The 19,803-nt window shown below is 32.9% G+C and overlaps 1 protein-coding gene across 1 annotated transcript in view; it reads right to left on the reverse strand.

Annotated features, from left to right (window-relative positions):
- Positions 1 to 18,610, reverse strand: part of LOC126745845 (class E basic helix-loop-helix protein 23) — a 59,069-nt gene extending 40,459 nt beyond the window's left edge. Inside the window, exon 1 of the mRNA XM_050453872.1 lies at positions 18,371 to 18,610. Within this exon, the coding sequence (XP_050309829.1) occupies positions 18,371 to 18,391 (21 nt within the window). The 5' untranslated portion in view covers positions 18,392 to 18,610. The remainder of the gene's footprint in view (positions 1 to 18,370) is intronic.
- Positions 18,611 to 19,803: the final 1,193 nt, after the last annotated feature.

Below are 19,803 nucleotides of genomic sequence, written 5' to 3' on the forward strand. Positions count from 1 at the left end.
AACACCAATTTTACAAAAAAAAACATTTATTTCTATAGAAATGTAACAAGTTTAAACATATTATTCAAATTAAACAACTTTGATGCAAATTAAATTGAAAATAATGTCTTAAAATGTCTCTTCTTAACGTAGATGCTTCTATCTCGTCATGAACTGGGAAAACCTCTCCAACAACCTGGCTAAATGAATGGTGGAAACATCCGGAACTTCTGGATATCCATAAATATATCCTGACGAGTGTTTGGTGGGGAGACTTCTTAAGAAAGTGGCTTCAATGTCATTTTCTGTAATATTAATTACTTGTCCGATAAAATATGTATTTCTTTGTCCATTTCGATATTTTGTTGGAAAACACACCAGAAGCCAAGTTCCTTTATCTATTAAATCAAGTGAAATAGGAGAAACACATCGGAACAATTTACCCTCAAAGCAGACTGATGCTGATGAATTATTTGTATCCAACTTATTCTCGGACTTATCGGTGAAACTTGGTAGTGAAGTGTCCATTTCTGAGTCTGCATCTGAAGAATGATCTTGGTCTTTTTTCATTTCAGAGTCTTCACTTGAAGAATGATTCTTGAAGAGCCATTATTGGCATGAAATTACTAAGGGGCAAATTTATTTCCGGGTCTGAATATTCTTAGGTTTCCATACATCTTTCCAAATTTATCCTCTTGACCGTCTTTATCCAACGTGCTTTCAAAATCTGCACTTGTAACGCTTTTGCCAGCAGGAACTTGAATTTTACGACGTTGACTCTTAGAAGATTTACCAAAGAGTTATTAAGTCCTTCTTCAATGTTCTGATTCTCATCATTTGTCTTGTCAAGATTTTGCTGCGGAAGGCATCCCAAGACTTGATCCGTATCTATTGGAAAAAATCCACACTTTCTAAACCCAGATTGTATGTTTTTTACAGCATTAGGCTCAATAGCCTTTGACAAGTCATATAGCAAGAAAGGGAATCTGTCCTTTGGAATCGTGCAATGCTTTGAACCAGCCCCCATTTTCCATTTTTCAAGGATCTGTTGCCAAGCTCTTTTAAGAGTCCGGAAAAGTGCCACGTCCAGAGGCTGGGTCAGATGAGCAGAGTAAGCCGGGAGGAAAATAAATGAAATATTATTTTCTTCGTAAAGAGATACCGTACTTGCAGAAAAAATGTGATCTCAGATTGTCGCCAATTAAGTACTTCTTTCCCGGTAGATCTTTTACTGCAGGTATGACAGTTCTCGCTACCCAATCTGAGAAGGAAATCGCATCAAACCAACCTGATGGACTTCTATTAAATCTGACGTCCTTTGGTCCTCCAACTGTCCAAGATGTATACAAATTTTTAGCTTTGTAAACCACGTATGGTGGGAACAATTTTCCATCAGCTGAAGCAGCGTACATAATAGAAACGGCTGACTTCGACGTATTGCAAATACGTTCTGGATAGTGACAGCCCCTTTTCGAGATTACTTTCTTTCTACCCCGATCGTCAGTTAAATTTGTGTCGTCGTAATTTATTATCATTGATGGCGGTACATTTTTCAACTCCGTGGCTAAATTGTCAAAATAAGCATTGATAGTATTGGGAGAAACTGCAGCTCTTGAGCGCTTGATGTTTTGGCAGATTCTAGATCTTAATTCATATTTGTGACGTTTTAAAAAAGAATAGACAAGTGTCTGCCAGGGATATTATCTTTAAAACTCGTTATTGTTTTACCTCTACTTTCTAGGTAATTTTTTATCATCATCCTGACGTCCAAATGGTCAAGTGGATACCCCCAATCGGAACAAACTATTATAGTTGATATACTAAAATATCTTCTTCTTGTTTGGTTAGGGCTCTTTGTCCTCCATGACGCTTTAGACTTCGATTTTTGTGGTGCCGATAAAGCACAGAATAATGAATGTTATTATATGTTTTACCTCGAGGGTCTGGTTTATAAACGCGAAGCATTTTCCTGTAAAAGAAAAAACAAAATTACTTAAAAGTGACGTTATGTATTATATTTACATCATAGCAAAAAAAATAAGCAAGACAAGCAATTTCTGAAATAGGCAATGTAAACCACCTTGCAGCTGCGTTAATCAAAAACGCAATGTCTTACCTGTTTTTAGCTAAGCATTGTGAATAAAATTTTGCTAGTGATGAAAAAAGCACGTGTTCACTCCGACGGGTGGTTGGTACTGCAATCAGGGCTGCCAACATAAAACATCTTTGGCCTGTTAAAGTAGTTATGGCGACATCTGTTGACCGTTTGAGAACAAATTTGAAGCATTGGGAGGTTTGATTCCGATGTTGATTTTTTTTTAAAGAAGTTTCCCGTTTTTGTTGCTGTTCACCCAGCAGTTTCTATTCACCCCATTTCACGGTATTGACCCTTTGATGCTTACCAATAATCTGTACAAAATAGTAAAAATAAACTTCATTGACTGAATTCTTAAGTAAAGGCAAGCAAAATTGATTTATATACCTAAAAATAAAGGATTCAAAAGTCAAATTATACGATTATTTATTCTAGAGATATTCATGATTATTATATAAGAAATAATAATATTCGTCTACTTAGTGCTAGAACAACATTGCTTTGAGAAATCCTATCGACCAGGCATCACAATAATTTACCAAATAAAATAAATGAATAAATCCAGTGTAATAAATTCATAAAAAAAAGTGACGATTAAGCTTGAAAACTGAACAGAGTTGTACTGGAGTGCTACGCAGAATGTAAATTATGTTTAAAAATGTTAGTACCAATGTTACGTAAAACATTGATTAGAAGTTTTTTCGTTTATTAAGTATATTAGAAATGTTGCTATATTATTGCTTTAATATATGAAGTGTTTTTGGACAAAGAAAATTAACTTTAATTTTTCATATATAATTAGTATTAGATTGACAGAAAATCATTCAGCTGTAGAAAACTAAAAAACGCATATTTGGTCAGCAAAATATTGAAATTCAATAGAATCCAACAAATCTGGAAAATAAATTACTCGTTTTTCAATATGTTTAATGTGAATGTTTGTTATGAATAATGTGAATTTTAAATAATATTCTTCATTCAAGTCAATACAACCCAGGAAACCAAATGACGTCTCAAAACCATAACAAAAACGTCAGCGAATGACTATATTGACGTTTTTACATGACGTCATAATGACGATAAAAATTATGTGAATAAGTCTTATCAAAATAACGTCAGTTAGGTGACGTGAATGATATAATGATTGATAAATAATTTATAAAGTTTTTATACAGAGCTCTCAAATTTGATAAAACAGGTCTATCCGCTGGCTAGTAAGGAGCTTACAGTCATTTACATTTATAATAAAAATCTAATAGTATTTTTTCTGTAAATATAAAACTGTAGTGGGAAAAATGCAATGTTATTTAACGCGATATTTTGATTTAACGGACATATTTATATCTATTTTCTTTTTCATTGTGGTATGATTTAATTTTTACTCGTAGGTGAACATTCTCTACAGGACGAACAGGAGAACTTAATTTAATTAATTATAAAAAAATGCAAGGTAAGGCAGATTTTTATTTCAAATTATGGTACTGAAAAGCAAAATGCAAAAAACCTCTGTAAACACTTTTTTATTCTTTTTTTTAAGTTGATAATAAAATGATTATTTCAATAGCAGTTAAATAACTAACACTTTCACTAGAGGTTTTTACTGTTAAAGACTAGTGCGGTGACATTTTGACAAAGTAATAAATCATAAAAACATTATTCTATAACAAAATTAAATACACTACTCGTTCCAACTATTATTTATACAAAAGTTACTGAAATCAATACAAAGCAAAAATATTAAAAATAATAAAGTGTATAAACCAATATCAAAGTAATTAAGTACGATTGGGCTCTGCATTATAAAGAAACTAGAAAGATCAAACTGACAACTATCAATTCCAAACGGAAGTGCTGCAAGAATATGGTGGTAATAGGAAATTTATTTTTTGAATGATATAAGTCAATAGTATTACATTATTTATACCTACTTACCCATATAAGTGTACTGCAATAAATATCACAAAACACAAATTTGCATCAAAACGCACAAGTGCACCAACGGGAGAGCACGTGACGATAAAGAGGATTTATCTTAAAAACATGGGTTTTACTTATTTTAATGTTATCAAATGATTCCCTCATACATTAATGTAAGTCCTTGTTTTTATTGTCATTTAAATGACATTATTTTATCGTTACAAAAAAGGCATTTTGCTGACTACGTCATACGTTATTCTGTGGTTGCCTGGAAAACCAGATGCCAATATTTTTTTGTAAAATCTACAGAATAAATTCATTAACATGCCTGTTTATTACTCTTAAAGAATCTTTTAACATGGCATCAATAGATTATAAAGTATAGAAATCACAAGTTATCACAACAATGAATGGATGGATCTCGAATAGTTGACAATTTAGGATTCTTTATATCTAACTTTCTTTTCAAAATTCCTTACCTGTGCATTTACTACCAAAGTTGTAAAATTAACCAAACAAGAGAACAAATGTCCAATTTGCAAAAACTTTTCGCTGAGCAGTGTACAAATACAAACCCATTCCCTTAGAGGGGAAGGGGTGTTAGATCCGAGGGCGTAGTCGTTTGATTGTTTTATTGATCTCTCGTTGCCAGGCAACGAATCCTGCCTGCCTGGGTTGAATAGCAGGAGCAGCAGGAGCAGCAGCAGCAGCATCCTCATCGATGGGAGCTGCGCCAGGTGCATCAAGAGTAAGCACGCGACCCGACAGTGTTTCAAATTCGAATATTTTTACGTCAAAAGAATTTTAACACTAATCTGACTTATGACAATAAAATTTAATGAATTTGAGTTTTTAATATATTATTTATTCGCATTTTGATAACTTTTGTAGTATATTGAGTTATTCAGTTCTTACAGTACTTTCTTAGTAATAATAATAATACACTGTATACAAAAAAAAAAACAAAAACAAAATTCCATGGAATAAAAGGCAATTTCAGCTTCCATTCTTTATACAAAGAAAGGGCTGTTGAAGCTGTGAATTGAAAAGATTCTATAATTAACGGTATACAAGGTACTATAAAAACGCCATACTTTAAGAGGTGATTAAACAAGTCATTTGCAACAAAAAAGTGATATAAAATTTTTTCTAAAGGTTGTTAGTTCTTCTTGTATTTAACATTTTTTGATTTTATCAAATTTCTTTGTTTATTTTTTCATATAAACAAGAATATCTCCGTTATTCTTACCACCACATAAAATTTAGATATACCATCTGAAAGAGAATTAAATTTGCTATAAGGCGGGTATATTTAAGTTTTTAAGTAATTTTTTATACCAGGTGTTATCAGAAGTTAAATGTAACATTTGGGAAATGTGCAAAATTAGTGGTATCTTCTTCGTTGTCGTTTTTCTAAAATTTGGAGACATGTTTTTTATTCAGCAAAAGCTACTGCATTTAATATGCTTTCTAATGATATACCTACTTTTGTGATAGCTATTTGTTTTCACAGCAAAATCATCGGCAAAAAAAAGAAAACTATAAAAATTGAAAATTTTCAAATTTTATATTTTTTGAAATTAAAAAATCAAAATTTCATTAACCCCTTCAGACCCGGTGTACATGGGTATGTACACTGACTTTATTGATTATTTTTTTAATCAACCCGCAAGCATTCATAGTTTATACCAATTGTACTTCTTTATGTACATATTTACCACGCAAAAACCATTTTCTAGTTCCATCTATGAGACAAAATGTGAAGTAGTAAACAAAAACATGACCTAGTTGTATTGCGCATTATCGACTCAAGGTAAGCTCTGTGCTTTTTGTATGGATTTTGTATTTTTTTTGAAAAAAAATGACTGTGAAAAGCAGTGGCGGATCTGGTGGGTTTTGGTAGGTGAGGCGAACCCCAAAAATTAATTATAATATATTTTCAAGTTATAAGAAACCGCGATTTTTTAGATAATTTATTTCCAACAAAACTTTCATTATAAATTTGTTAGTTTTTGGAAAAAAAAAGTTGTACTACTTACCTTGATTTAAGTTGAAATAAAACATTTTAAAGACTTAAAGTTTCGAACAATACAGTACAATTATAACAGTTATTTATTATTGTAATGTATTTAATACATGCGAAAACAAACAAAAAATTAACCTCTATACCAGACCTAAATAACAAATTTTAAAAATAAGCTAACAAATTAAACTTTATAAACTAACTCAAGGGCTCGATTTTTAGTTACTAAAAAAGTTTTTATAATTTTTTCATAAAAGTCTTCTTCGTCTTTTGGAATTAGTCATATCATTAATAAGCGACTTTTCGATTAACAAGAGTGCAATGTCAGATAACCGGTCTTGATTCATAGTATTACGAAGGTAAGTCTTTATTCTCTTAAGGCAAGAAAAATGTCTTTCCACACTTGCACTTGCAATAGGTAAAGTTAATATGAGCATAATAAGTTTAGTTGTATACGGAAAAACATCTTTTAGGTTGTTTGTGAGAATATTAAATATTTGTTGCGGACTACAGCCTGAAAACTGTTCATCGCCAAATATTATTTTCAGTTTATTTTTTAACGCGTCTTTCCTTTTCAAAAATTTTGTAATTTTTAACTAGGTTTGCCAACAAATCTTCAGGAAATATCTTTCTAAATTTTATAAAGTTATTGCATTCAATTAGCGCTAAAAATTGTATGTCTGTAAAGTTCTTAAATTTTTTTGTTAATTGTACAACTATTGTATCAAGAATTTTAAAATAAAGACCTTTCATATTTTCGTTAGACTTTTCTTTAAGATTATATGAAAAACTGATAGTTTGTTTGGCATTATTAACTAAATTATCTGATTTTGTTTTTAAATTATAAAAAATATCATCCGTCCTTAATTCGCCTAGTTGCATAATACATGTATCAACATATTTTTTGCATAGGACAACATCAAATGTTTTTTTGTAAAATGTCATAAGGGAAATCTGTTTTTCTGTTCGTTTGGCCGACTGATGAAAGAAATTAGGGATTCCAGATAAAGTAGCAAAAAATATTCGACATTCCTTAATAGATTTGCATCCGTCTTGAAGTACCAATTTTAGTTTATGGGCTGAACAGTGAATAAAAGTTGCTTCAGGAGCATCATTTTTAATTTTCATTTGCAAACCGTTAATGTGACCAGCCATGACACTTGCTCCATCAAAGCACTGTGCCACGAGCTTTTCTCTGTAATTAAATGGAGATAAAACGCTGGCAACTAATGTGTATAAGGCTTCTGAAGTTCGGTCATCACTCACATCGTAAAAACCCAAAAATCGTTCATAAATATTCAGAGATTTTTTCTCTACATATCTTAGTGACATTGCACACTGAGATTTTTCAGTAATGTCGGTGGTATCATCTACAATTACGGCAAAAAACTCCGTGTGTTTAAGTTGCTGATTAATATCTTCTTTAATTACTTCAAAAAAATTAAATCATTTTGAATGGTTTTGGAACAAAATGATTTTCCAAGCTTTTTAATATGATTTCGTAGTTCTTCATTACATTTTATTTTGGAATTAAAAACTTCAATAAAGTTTCCCCTATTTTCCGAACCTTCACCCTCTCGATGACCACGAAATGACAGTTCTTGTTTTGCTAGGAGTATAGTGGTATCAATTAAGTTACTCATTCTGCTTTTTCTAACTTTCTCATTGTATATGATTTTACAATGTGAGACATTTTCCTGTAGTAAATCTTTTATTGTTGACATGTTTTTTTCTAGTCCTTTTAAATTCATAAATGATGTTAAATGATTGCCTGATTCCGCATGCTTTTTTGCTGACCCTTGCAAATTTTTAAGGTCATAGTATCCTTCTTTGACCCAGACAGACTTTACATGTGAAAGGAGAACACATGGCCAACAAAAAAATTTTTGAGCATATATACTCCCACACAACCAAAGATGGGTATTGTGCCAAGATGATTGAAAGGAACGAAAATACTTTGAGCCTAAAACGTAATTAGTACTATTGTGGTTGATCGACCTATATTTTTACAATGTTTAAGATTTTAAAAAAAATGGTTTAAGGAAAATTTGAAATAAATAAATATAATATAATCATTATTTTCTAATATTTAGGTCGATCAACATTTAAAAGAGGATGAATAATGAAGAAAGGTACAGTCAGCCCAATTTTATATATTTAGTCATTTAAAAAAATTATAAAAAAACATTATTTGGCATAAGTAGGTTTACTTTAAATCGGTTGAGTATATGTAGTTTGGAACTTCATGTATGGCAGAAAACAAGAATAAAATTGTATATGTATAAATAATTAAATAGATTAGATTTTATAACAATATATTATTTTATTCTTAAAAATAATTAGTATTATGAAATAAAAAATAATAATAACATAAATATTATATATTATGATTATTTTTTTATATTACATTAGTAGAAGTTTACTACATACTAATATTTCAAAGATAAAATATAAAAAAAATATATTGCCATACATGAAATTTAAACTACTCCTTTCCAAATTACTATCATCGCCCTTTCTTTACCTGATCTTTTATCTTCTTTTAAATTGTATAAAGATGGCTGAGGTCTACCAATAGTAAGAATCTCTCTTTTTTCATTTTCCGTTCTTCTGGAAAACGGAATTTCCAGCAAACAAAGTAATGGGTCATATTCAGGGCCAAACACAGCCATGACTTTTTATAATTAATTAAAAATGTTTTGTAAAGTCTAAATCACAAACACTTAATACTACAAACAGTACAAAAACAAATAATTCATATTTATTAAAAAAAAAACAATTCTTCTCAATAACAAAACAACATAGAAATTTTCTATTTTCTAGGCTGCTAATAACGTGGTGTTCTCCGCCCGCCACTTGATTGCCAGCGGGCTTTTCCAACTTTAAAATCGTTTCGTACCGGGTATCTTTCGGTTTTTCATGCGGCGACAGCGAAGATCGCCTCAATCGGACCATTCGGTGGCGATATTTTGTGATTGCGCGGGCGGGTATAGCTCAAAGAGCACGTTCATAAAGTAAAATGTTGAGGCGACGGGAAGGTACCGCTGACCAATAGGTTTTACCGGATTTATATACTACTATTTTACCGAAATTAATTTTAAAAGGTTTTAAATATTAATTGATTTTCATTTTTTAAACGAAAGCTACTACATATATAATATCGAATTTTTTTAAATATTTATGCAAGGTGAGGCGTCGCCTCCCTTGCCTCACCGGCAAATCCGCCACTGGTGAAAAGTTTATAGAGCTTTATAAAGTTTATATTACTATTTTATATAACATACTTGACTATTTTTCTATGATTATTATTGTCTAAAAGTTCATGTACACCTGTATGTACAAACGGTCTTTACTGGTATAAAGACTTGTCCATGTAGATGTACACATGGTATGAAGTGTTGTAAGTTGTAAATTGTATTTTCTTTTAGATATTAGTAAGCTGATTTTAAAAATCAGTGCATATAAAAAGAAGTATTGTCTTGAAAACCCAGAAGATATACAAGAACTTATCGACTTAGTTGAAAATGGCGATTTGTCGGATATTGAAGAAATTGAAGAAAATGAAAACGAAGACGATATTTTAGAAAGCGTGACCGTCCCCGGTGATCCAAGAGTAGGACCTGACACTCTGACAAAGATGGATGAGCAACATCAGGAAAGAAACGGAAACCAACACGGTGCCGATGACTCCAGCAGTGATGACTAATCTTTATCAGTAGTAGCAGCTAAGATAAAGAAAAAGAAAAGTGGGGTTACTTCGAAAAAAATAAAATTTGAAACAATAAGACAAGAATGGAATCAAGACCAAGACATTAGTAATATAGACCCAATTGAGCCTGCATACCCTATTGAATATTTCTTGAGGTATATTCCGGAAAAACTATTTGAGGAAATGTCAATATATATAAATATTTATGCATTGCAAAATAACGTCAAAAACTATAGACCAACAACCGAATCTGAAATAAAAGTTTTAATAGTTCTTCATATCAAGATTGGATGCCTGAATAAATTTCCTCGAATTAGAATGTATTGGGATCGTACCCTAAGAATTTATGCTTTTTTGGAAAACATGTCAAGGGATAGGTTTTTTCAGTTACGCAGCTGTCTTCATTTCGTAAATAATTTGGAAAAGCCAACTGAATCAAAATATAGACTCTTTAAAGTTAGGCCAATTATAGAATCTGTCAGAAAAAGATGTTTGCAATTAAACCTCGAACGTCAACTTTGTGTTGATGAGCAAATGATTCCTTTCACTGGATCTATAAACATAAAACAGTATATAAAAGGCAAACCATGTCCATGGGGAATAAAGGTCTTCGTGTTATGTGGAAAAAGTGGACAAGCTTATGACTTTGTGTTTTATCAAGGAAAGATAGCTGGTTTAAATGAAGACAATCTTCAAAAATTTGGACAGGGAGCTAGTGTAATTCTTCACTTTGCAAACAGGATTTCTCAACCAGGCCATCAATTGTTTTTTGATAACTCTTCAATTCCTATTTGCTTCTTGTTGAGTTAAAAAAGAAAGAGATACTTGCTGCTGGGACTATAAGAACAAACAGATTTTTTCAGTCTCCCGTTATGAGCGATAGAGATATGAAAAAAGAAGCAAGAGGATTTTCCAAAGAAGTTGTTAGCGAGGATGGCGTAGTTGTCGTAAAATGGTTAGATAATTGAACTATTTATCTGGCATCGAATTGCGTAGGTAAAGGTTTAGAAGGTCAAGCAAAGCGGTGGGATAAAACAAACTCACAATATGTACAAATTAACAGGCAAGAAGTGGTAAAAAAATATAATCACAGGATGGGAGGAGTCGATCTTTTAGATCAACTAATAAGTTTATACAGAATATCAGATCAAAAAAGTGGACACTGCGAGTTACGATGCATATGATTGACTTTGCTTTGGTTAACAGCTGGCTGGAATATAAAAAAGACTGCCAACCTTGTAATGTTCAAAAAAAAAATTATAGACTTACTTGATTTCAGGATGACGATTGCTGAAAGTCTAATAAAAATGGGTCAGAAGGTTCCCTCAAATAAAGGGGGTTGACCACCATTTTTAGTGCTACCCCACCCGCGTCTCCTCATCCAGTAAGAAGAAAAGTGGAAACTCGCCCACTCGTTGAAGTTCAGTTGGATAGGGTAGATCATATGCCCCAATTTGATGATAAAAAAAAGCTACTAGATGCAAGGTGGCTGGATGTAAAGGAAGGTCACATGTATTTTGTAACAAGTGTCGTGTGCATTTGTGTCTTATTAAAAATCGAAACTGCTTTTTAACTTTCCACCGTTCTTCCAAATAGGATTATATCATTTTCTTTCTTTTATGCCTAAATAAAAAATGTGTATTTGCTTAACTTTTTTTTTAATTTCGTATCTTATGTACATGGGTATGTACAATCAAACAGATATACAAAAAAATAAACAAAAATCAAAAAAATTATATAAATGAATTCAGATAGTGTCATATTAGCTAAATCTTCGAAAAAAAAATTTTTTTGACATTAAAAAAAAGTCAGGTCTGAAAGGATTAAACAAACCTAAAATTATAACATTTGTTCAAAATATCTTCCCTCTTGTTCAATATATTTGATGCATCTTCTTCTGACACTATCAACAACCCGTTCAAGTTCAACGCGTTTTTGTCGCATTTCATTGCAACACACACTAATTCGACTAATTAGTTCATCTCGAGTATTAATGTTAATACTATAAACATTAGATTTTAAAGTGCCCCAGACATAAAAGTCAAGGGGCGTAAGGTCAGGGCTTCTGGGCGGCCATCTTACCGGACCATATCTTCCGATCCATTTCTCCCCAAAGCAATGATTCAAGGAATTTTGCACAATTCTGCCATTATGGGCTGGGCATCCATCCATTTGAAACCAAAGTTCCTGTCTAGCGGCTAAGGGGATTTCTTTCAGAAAGTTAACAAGGTCATTACTTAATAAATTTGAAAACTCATTGGAATTGAGCCGATCAGGAAGTATTACAGGCCCGAAAAAGCGACCTCTCATTAATCCTATCCATACGTTCACCCTTATCTCATGCTGAAAATGTGAAACAACAGTCGCATGAGAGTTTTCTGTTATTTCTTAAATTCATTATTCCGGCTCTTCTAAATGTTGCTTCATCTGTCCAAAATATTTGATCTGTTCCCCACTCTTGCAACTTATTCAAGTAACACCTACAGAAATGAAGCCTCACCTCACCATCCACTGGCAATAAATCCTGGACTTTTTTCAAATGAAACGGATGCAAATTATTTTTTTTAAGAACTCTATGTAGTACAGTGGAATATTGAATCCTTAATGCAGCACCAATGCGGCGAGTACTTCTAGATCTATCTTCTGTAACAGCTCTCATAATCGCAGGTTCTTGTCTCAGCGTTGACCATTTTGACCACCTTCTCTAATCCGCAAACCTCGAAAGGAACCAGTTTCCCCACAGCGTCTGAACACTAATAGTAATGTACTTCTATGGGGTTACCGTCTATTAGGAGAACGATGTCCCGATATTCAATGTTTGCGAAACTAGGCATTATTTTTTTAAGCACGTTTAAATCAAATTACTTATTATTTAACTACTTTAAGTCGAAGTGAAAACTTAATGACAGTTCTTGTCAAATTGTAAATATCTATGCTTTTGTTTTAAAATCAAGTAATACCTAGTTTGTGAATTTCCTTCTTTTGCGGATTCATTGCCATTTACAAAAGAAGGAAAACCTGCCTTTTTTCTTAAAGAATGAATATCGCGATATGTTATTTGTTTACGTCTTCTCTAATGGAAAATTTGTGGAGTTGTTGTGTTAGGGAAGATAGATCTACAAGTACTCACCGCATTGATGCTCAAAAGATCAACAAATATAAAATTTGAAAATGTTCAATTTTTGTGGTTCTCTTTCTTTTGCCCATGATATTGCTGTGAAAATAAATAGCTATCACAAAAGTAAGTATATCATTCGAAAACATATTAAATTCAGTAGTTTTTGCTGAAAAAAAAACATCTTCCCATTTACCAAATTTTAGAAAAACGACAACGAAGAAGATACCACTAATTTTGCACATTTCCCAAAGGTTACATTTAACTTCTGTTAAAGTTTTCAAAAAAACACAGTTTTTTATTAATAACTTAAACAATATTGTAGAGATTTTTATAAAATTTGGTAAATGTATTCTTAGCATCAAGACGCATTTTTTGGACCTTGGAATGCTACACCCAGAATTTTAAGTGTTTAAAAATGCAAATTTTTTTTAATTAGAGATATGTTTTGAAAAAAAAAATTACCTATGTCGCAAAACTGTCAAGAAAATGTTCCGTTTTCCGTAACCTACCATGGACCGTGATACACCCACTATACTTAGATAACATTAAACTAAGAGCTGTATTGTTTATTATGAAATTAAATTTGCCTATAAAATGAAATTCGCCCACTGCCCGACCTAACCCTTTAGCCGGGGTTCTGCCTTTGTCCTCTCATCTATGCTTCAAAACAGATATTTTGCTCCATTTTCCCGAGAAAGATATTCAAATTACAACGCTCTCGAAACGGTTTTTGCTCAGTGTCTTTGGGAATTCTTCTGTCTCGTTTTATGCTACGAAGTGTTTTTTAACGACGGTAAAAACTAATTAAATGCACAAGAGGAAACAACAGGTTTTCCTTAATATTGCATTTCTACTTTTTTAGCACTAGGGACTTCCTAATTAAAAAATTAAAATCAGAGAAGAGGTATAAAATGAAAATTATTTTCAGTTTCATGATTTCATTCTCCGCATGACTGAGGCAGAGATGTTTTGCTCATTATTCTTTTTTAATTGTATCAAGTGTTTCATATTTTGATTGTTTGTGTTCTACAACTTAAGCTCTTCAGATCCTTCTTTAAATATTTTTCATCACATTCATATCATAAATGACCGTCATAATAAGTGGATCAATAATAAGTGTCGCGGAAGTTCCAGCAATCCTTAGTATGGAGGTGTCTAAAGGCTATCTATGGGAAGGAGTTATTGTGATACATGGTTATAGACAGACTCTTGGAGGACCTAAACAGTACAAATACTTATTCAGTGTTACGCTGATTGCTTAGTCCTAGTTTTTAGGACATATCATATATTTTGTCAAAGATGCAAACTGCACCTAAAATTTTATATAACAGACTGGTGAAAATAGTGTGGTATTTTTTACTATCCACCACGTATTGGCTGCACATCTCAAGTCAATCTACGGATTAACAATCTGGTAATAAAAAACTGGTTAATGCAGACTAAAAGTGAAGCTTTAGAATTTCCAGAGACTTGTCTGTCTTCGATATTAGAGCTATGGACACCACACCAACTGATGCCATAAAAATGATTCTTAACAACCATTGACTTTATTATCAAATAAGAAGCTCAAAATCTAGAATGAAGGCACTTTAATATAATAAGAACCAGTACATTCGAGATAAAACTTAGATTACACCAGAAAACTGAAATACCCATTTAATCTTTTTCTTTAAGTTGCATCTCTGAATGGAGGATGTTGATCATGATGTCAATTCTGATCTTATAAATAACTTATTTAGTATAGGTTCCTAAGCCTAGAAATTTTCTTATCTTATTCCCTCCAACCTGCTAATTATTTATTTCTCCCTTCCAATATAGCAGTTCTATGCTCGTAGCTTCAATCTATGATATTCTGAATATGCTCCAATAAATCTTTTTTTTCAAAGCTTGATGTCTATCAATTTCCTTCTTTTTCAGTATCCAATCTTCCAAACCTCATAGCAAAATGATGAATTTAGTTTTTATGAGGTTTATCTTTAGACTAACTTGGTTTGAGCTGGTTATCAAAAGCAAGTTTCAAATTCAAGCAATATCCACGTGTTTGTTTTATTGTTAGTTTCTTCCTTCGTTTATTAAAGTATTTTGCATCCTTTGTCCTTTCCATATCTTGATTGTTTCCTGAATTTATTTCTTTTTTTTTATTTCGTTCGTTCTTGATGGGCCAGGTGGATTACTGGTAACGGTTGTATGTCCTCGTTTCTTTTTGCTTTGTCTATAAACTATCCTGTAATTTGTCTTGTTGGTTAAGTTCTAGTCTTGAATCGTAGAGGCTGTCTATAACACTGATCTCGGATGTAGTTATTAATGTATTTTTTTGGGTTTCTACTTAATGGAAACCTTTAATTAAGCCTGCTAAATACAGGGTTCGTTGAATCAACAACTTAATCAAGGCCAACCATGAGTGTATATGTAGCAGAACTACTGTTTAATTGCTCTGGTTTTTCAATTCCCAATCGCAGAAGTATTTATAATATGGTTGTATTTCGTGTAATAGATTTTTTTTTACATAACTCTTGATGGACGATGGCCGGCAACCTTGTGGTGACATCCTAGATATTATCTTGACAAGCAAATTATACGTGCCAAATAGTTTCTGCATCTCTCTGATACAGCCTACACCTGAGCTGCTATATTTTGTTTAGCGATACATCTTCAGTCATCTGGCCATAAACCGATCCTTCATATTACCTGATATAACTGACCTATTATTCTCAAGCATGTCTGTCCCATAGACTTTAGTGCCTGGACTGTTAAAGCATCAATTCCAGGAGATTCATTAAATGTATGCTTGTTTTTGGCAGCCTAAACATCCGAAAGCCGAATATCCGGTTAAAGCGAGAATATGCTGCTTTCACGATTCTTAAGATACTTATTATTAGCATACAGATCCATATCGATGGCGACAAACCACAATCACCTGATCCATTCATATCAGCAGCCAAGTTTCCCTCACTGTCTCTAACTATTCAATTTTTTTATTTAAATTCGAGGATAAGAAGTTTCATTTTCTGAAATAAGTCTCTGGTAGTATTATAATTAAAATGAGATTGTTTTTCTCTATATATTACTTGGATATAAATGTTTTTGTTTCTTCGGCACAATCTTTGCATTTGTCTTGTATGTTCATTATATTAAGTGTTTCTGTCTTTTGCATGTAGATTTGATGCTTTACATGAAGTGTTAGTGGGTCCATCCATGATTGTCTTGGAACAGTGTCTCGTCCACTTTAAGTTTGAGTAATAGCATCTGTAATACATCCTCTGAATGATTACCACGTATCTGAATTTATGGGAATCGGATTCAGTAGTACCGCATTATCTGCTATATTTTGTCTAACCTGGGTCTGATAGGATATCAGTGATCCTGGGTAGTTGTAGTAGTTGGGTAGTTAGGTAGTAACGTTTGGTTTTCTGAAATTTTTAAAATATTTTTGAAAGTGCACATAAGGAATTGGTGATCGGAGCCACAATCTGAGCCTGGTAACGTCTTACACAACCGTATGGATGATCTTTAACAGTCATACTATAATTAATCTGGTCCCATATTTACCATCTGGTGATATCCAAGTTTATAGCGACGAGATGTTAGTAATCGAAAATCCATTGTTTAAACAAAAGTGAACTAAACGCTCTCCTCTAGGATTACGTTCACCGATTCTAAATTTGCCCACTGTTTGCCTTATATGATCATTCAGTTCTGTGTTTCCAACCGTGGAGTTAAAATCGCCTATCAAAAAATCTTCCAGAATAAAAAATCATTCAGATTCCCATAGAATGTTTCTACAACACCGTCTGATGCGGTACATGTAGGGGCATTGGTCTGTACTTGTACTGTCTGTAAAATATTGTAAGCCTTGCATAATTAATTGAAATGTTATTATTAGATCATTAATCGTATTGTAACGATATTATAAACACCGGCAAAGCAGTTGATTCTCCGTCATTCTAGAATGACACAAGTGGCACACTGCACGCCGCGTTGCCGCTGGAAGTGAGTTGACTGTTGTGGTGTGAGTGTTGTTGTAAATCAGATATATATAGTTGGAAATAAATATAGTAAAACTAAATATTTCGAGTTGTTGTAAGTGGTCGTGAGTTGACTATTTTTAATTGAGTTAATTCAGACCTAACGAACAGTATTTTATAGCGTTCGAAAATTCTGTAGCTACCCAGAAACCAAAGTTACCTGAATAACATTTCCTTCAGAAAACGTAAAATTTTTTACTGTTTCATCGAAAGAAGACTAGTGCCGGCTGCAAACCGGAAAATTAAGCTTTTCCGAAGCCTCACTAATGTCACTCACCATAAAATTCTTATGGAAAAATGATTAGGTGGTTTTCCGTTGCCTGATTCTATTTCGTTAATTTTTTTACCCCCAGGACAAGAGTGTCCTTACTCCGAAGAGAAAAGTTAGTTGCTCATCAAGCAACGACTTCGTCCCCCTTTTTGATGTTACCATACTCTACCACGTAGAGCTGCAGATTAGGGAATTTCCTTTCATCGGATTAAAGACCATCAGGCTTTACTCTACTGCTCCAGTAATTTATAGTATAAATAATGTTAACAGGCCGCGAATATACCAGCTGTAAGCCGGCATTCGGGAATCGTCTTATCCGTCGCCTAGATCCGAAGGTGCAATGAGGCTAAAGCGAGTGGCGGAAACACCTCGCGACATCTCGAGGCACACGTAGAAAGTTGGCGAACGTTCCGGTACAATGGTCTACATAAATACATATGAGGAGCCCTCATCGCTAGAAGGCTAGTTCAAGTCTCAATCCTAGGAGATTAATAACATAATTTTGATAGTTTTTTATTGGCAATACTTTATCTTGAGTTGTTAACAGGTATCTCTCGGATTTTTTAATGGCATTTCTAGATGTCAAATTCATTGCTAACATTAAGTGTATAATTTTTGTGCACATCGATAATCGCAAGGTATAGATGTGCATTTTTACCGTAAAACTACTGCCTCAATTTCATGACCTAGATATAATGTGGGTTTTGAATGTGCAGCAGTCCTTTGCCACCCTCTCGTCTTGGTAGTGTCGATCTTTCGGTATAAACTTTGGGATGATAGTGTCCATATTTTGTGACAAAGGACATTTTTTATTTGTAGGCTTACTTCATGGAAATCCGTGATCTTAGAAAGCCAACTATATGGTACGGAGTCAGAGGCTTTTGTGTAATCAATATGCCATATGAATATTGCTGTTGGATTTTATAACTTGGTTAAGAATCACATCTTTGATACTTTTTTTTTTGCTTTTCCGCAATAAACTTATTTGCTGCCAGGCATTCGTAGATTAAACAATTCATGCAAGAAAGCAAAATCTTATATATGGTGGGCAAATAGGTAATGGGTCAGTATTTGGATGAATTTTTCAGGTTGTTTACATCTGTTGGTAAAAGTTATGTTACAGCTTTTGTGAAATAGGGTGCTTGAGCATGGATCAGCGATTATAAGAGTAAAGTATTTAGCAATAGAAGCATGTGTGTTTTTAGCCGAAAAATTAATAATTTTTATCCATACCTGTTGCTTTCCAATCCACATTTTTTAATGCTATGCCATAGTATTTTATAGGATATTTAGGCTTAATTTCTTTCAACAACGAAGCTGTCTCATCATGTTTCGATTCTTTTCTATAAATAGACTTGCCAAATTTTTGTAGTTTACCCTCTAAGGTTGTCACTTATTTTGACAGGTACAAAACAATACTACTGTTCCTCTTTAATAAAATATGATAAGATACTCTATAAAGAAGTCAATATTCAAAGTTAAGTGAATGCAGATAACGTATATTAGAAACAAAGGCAACAACATCGCAACGCTGCTTGATCGCATTGTTGATTTCACCGACACAAGCAATCTTTACCAGTGACGTCGTCAAAAAATATTTACATGATAAATATTTATTAATAATAGATTATGCTTTAAATTATATAACACTCAAATGAGACCTTTTTCATTTTTCAACCAAAAACTAAAGAAAAAACGCAGAACTTCACAAATACCAAATGTAAACACAAAACCGTTGACAAGATGACATTAATTTTTGCTTGTGGTGTTGCCATTCAAAATTTTTCAGAAACCGTTTCAGGGATAAGAGTGTTTATAATTTTTTTTTTGCTCTAAAGATGTTATTTTTGCGCTTAGGATAAGATATATCTATTTTTACTTTTTATTTTTAATCCAAAATCTAACACCAATGAGTTAAAATAACATTATTATATGCATTGATATATAGCTGAAAATTTCCTCTTTTGTAAATGTGTGTAAACCTAACAACCGAGAATCGATGAATATGTTTTTAAACAAAACATCCCCTTTGCCCCTGTCCACACGTTGAACTCAAATATGTTCTAAGTTGTTTAATGTTCTAAGGACATTAATTTATTTAGACCCAATGACTTTAACAAGACAAGGTAATTTTTTATTCTTCACCGATTTTATGAACTGTACGCCGACCAGTAAGCCTCTTCTACCTCCCTGGCAGTCATGAACAGTCTGCCTCTGGCTTTAAAAAGAACAAAGAACGTAATACAGTGGCTGTTTGTTCGAATGCAGCGGGAACTCATAAAATTCCTCTTTTCGTTATTGGCAAGTCTGCTAAACCACGGGCATTCAAAAACTTGAATCCATCGTCCCTTCCGCTCTATTATAAGTCACAAAAATCAGCGTGAATGAATTCAGACCTGCTTAAAGAGTGGTTTAATTTAGAGTTTGTTCCAAGAGTTAAAAAACATTTAAAAAGTGTTAACTGCCTATCAAAGCAGTTCTAGTGTTAGATAATGCTCCAACCCATCCTCATGACTGCAATGTAGATGACATAAAATTAGTTTATCTTCCTTTAAATGTAACAAGCTTAGTGCAACCAATGGACCAAGGAGTGATCTAAAGCTTAAAAAGACGATACAGGCGTAAACTTGTTTCTGAAAATCTGCAACGCTCGGAGAGTGAACACA

Source organism: Anthonomus grandis, chromosome 16 (assembly GCF_022605725.1).
Source record: "Anthonomus grandis grandis chromosome 16, icAntGran1.3, whole genome shotgun sequence".
Classification (NCBI taxonomy): Eukaryota; Metazoa; Arthropoda; class Insecta; order Coleoptera; family Curculionidae; genus Anthonomus; species Anthonomus grandis.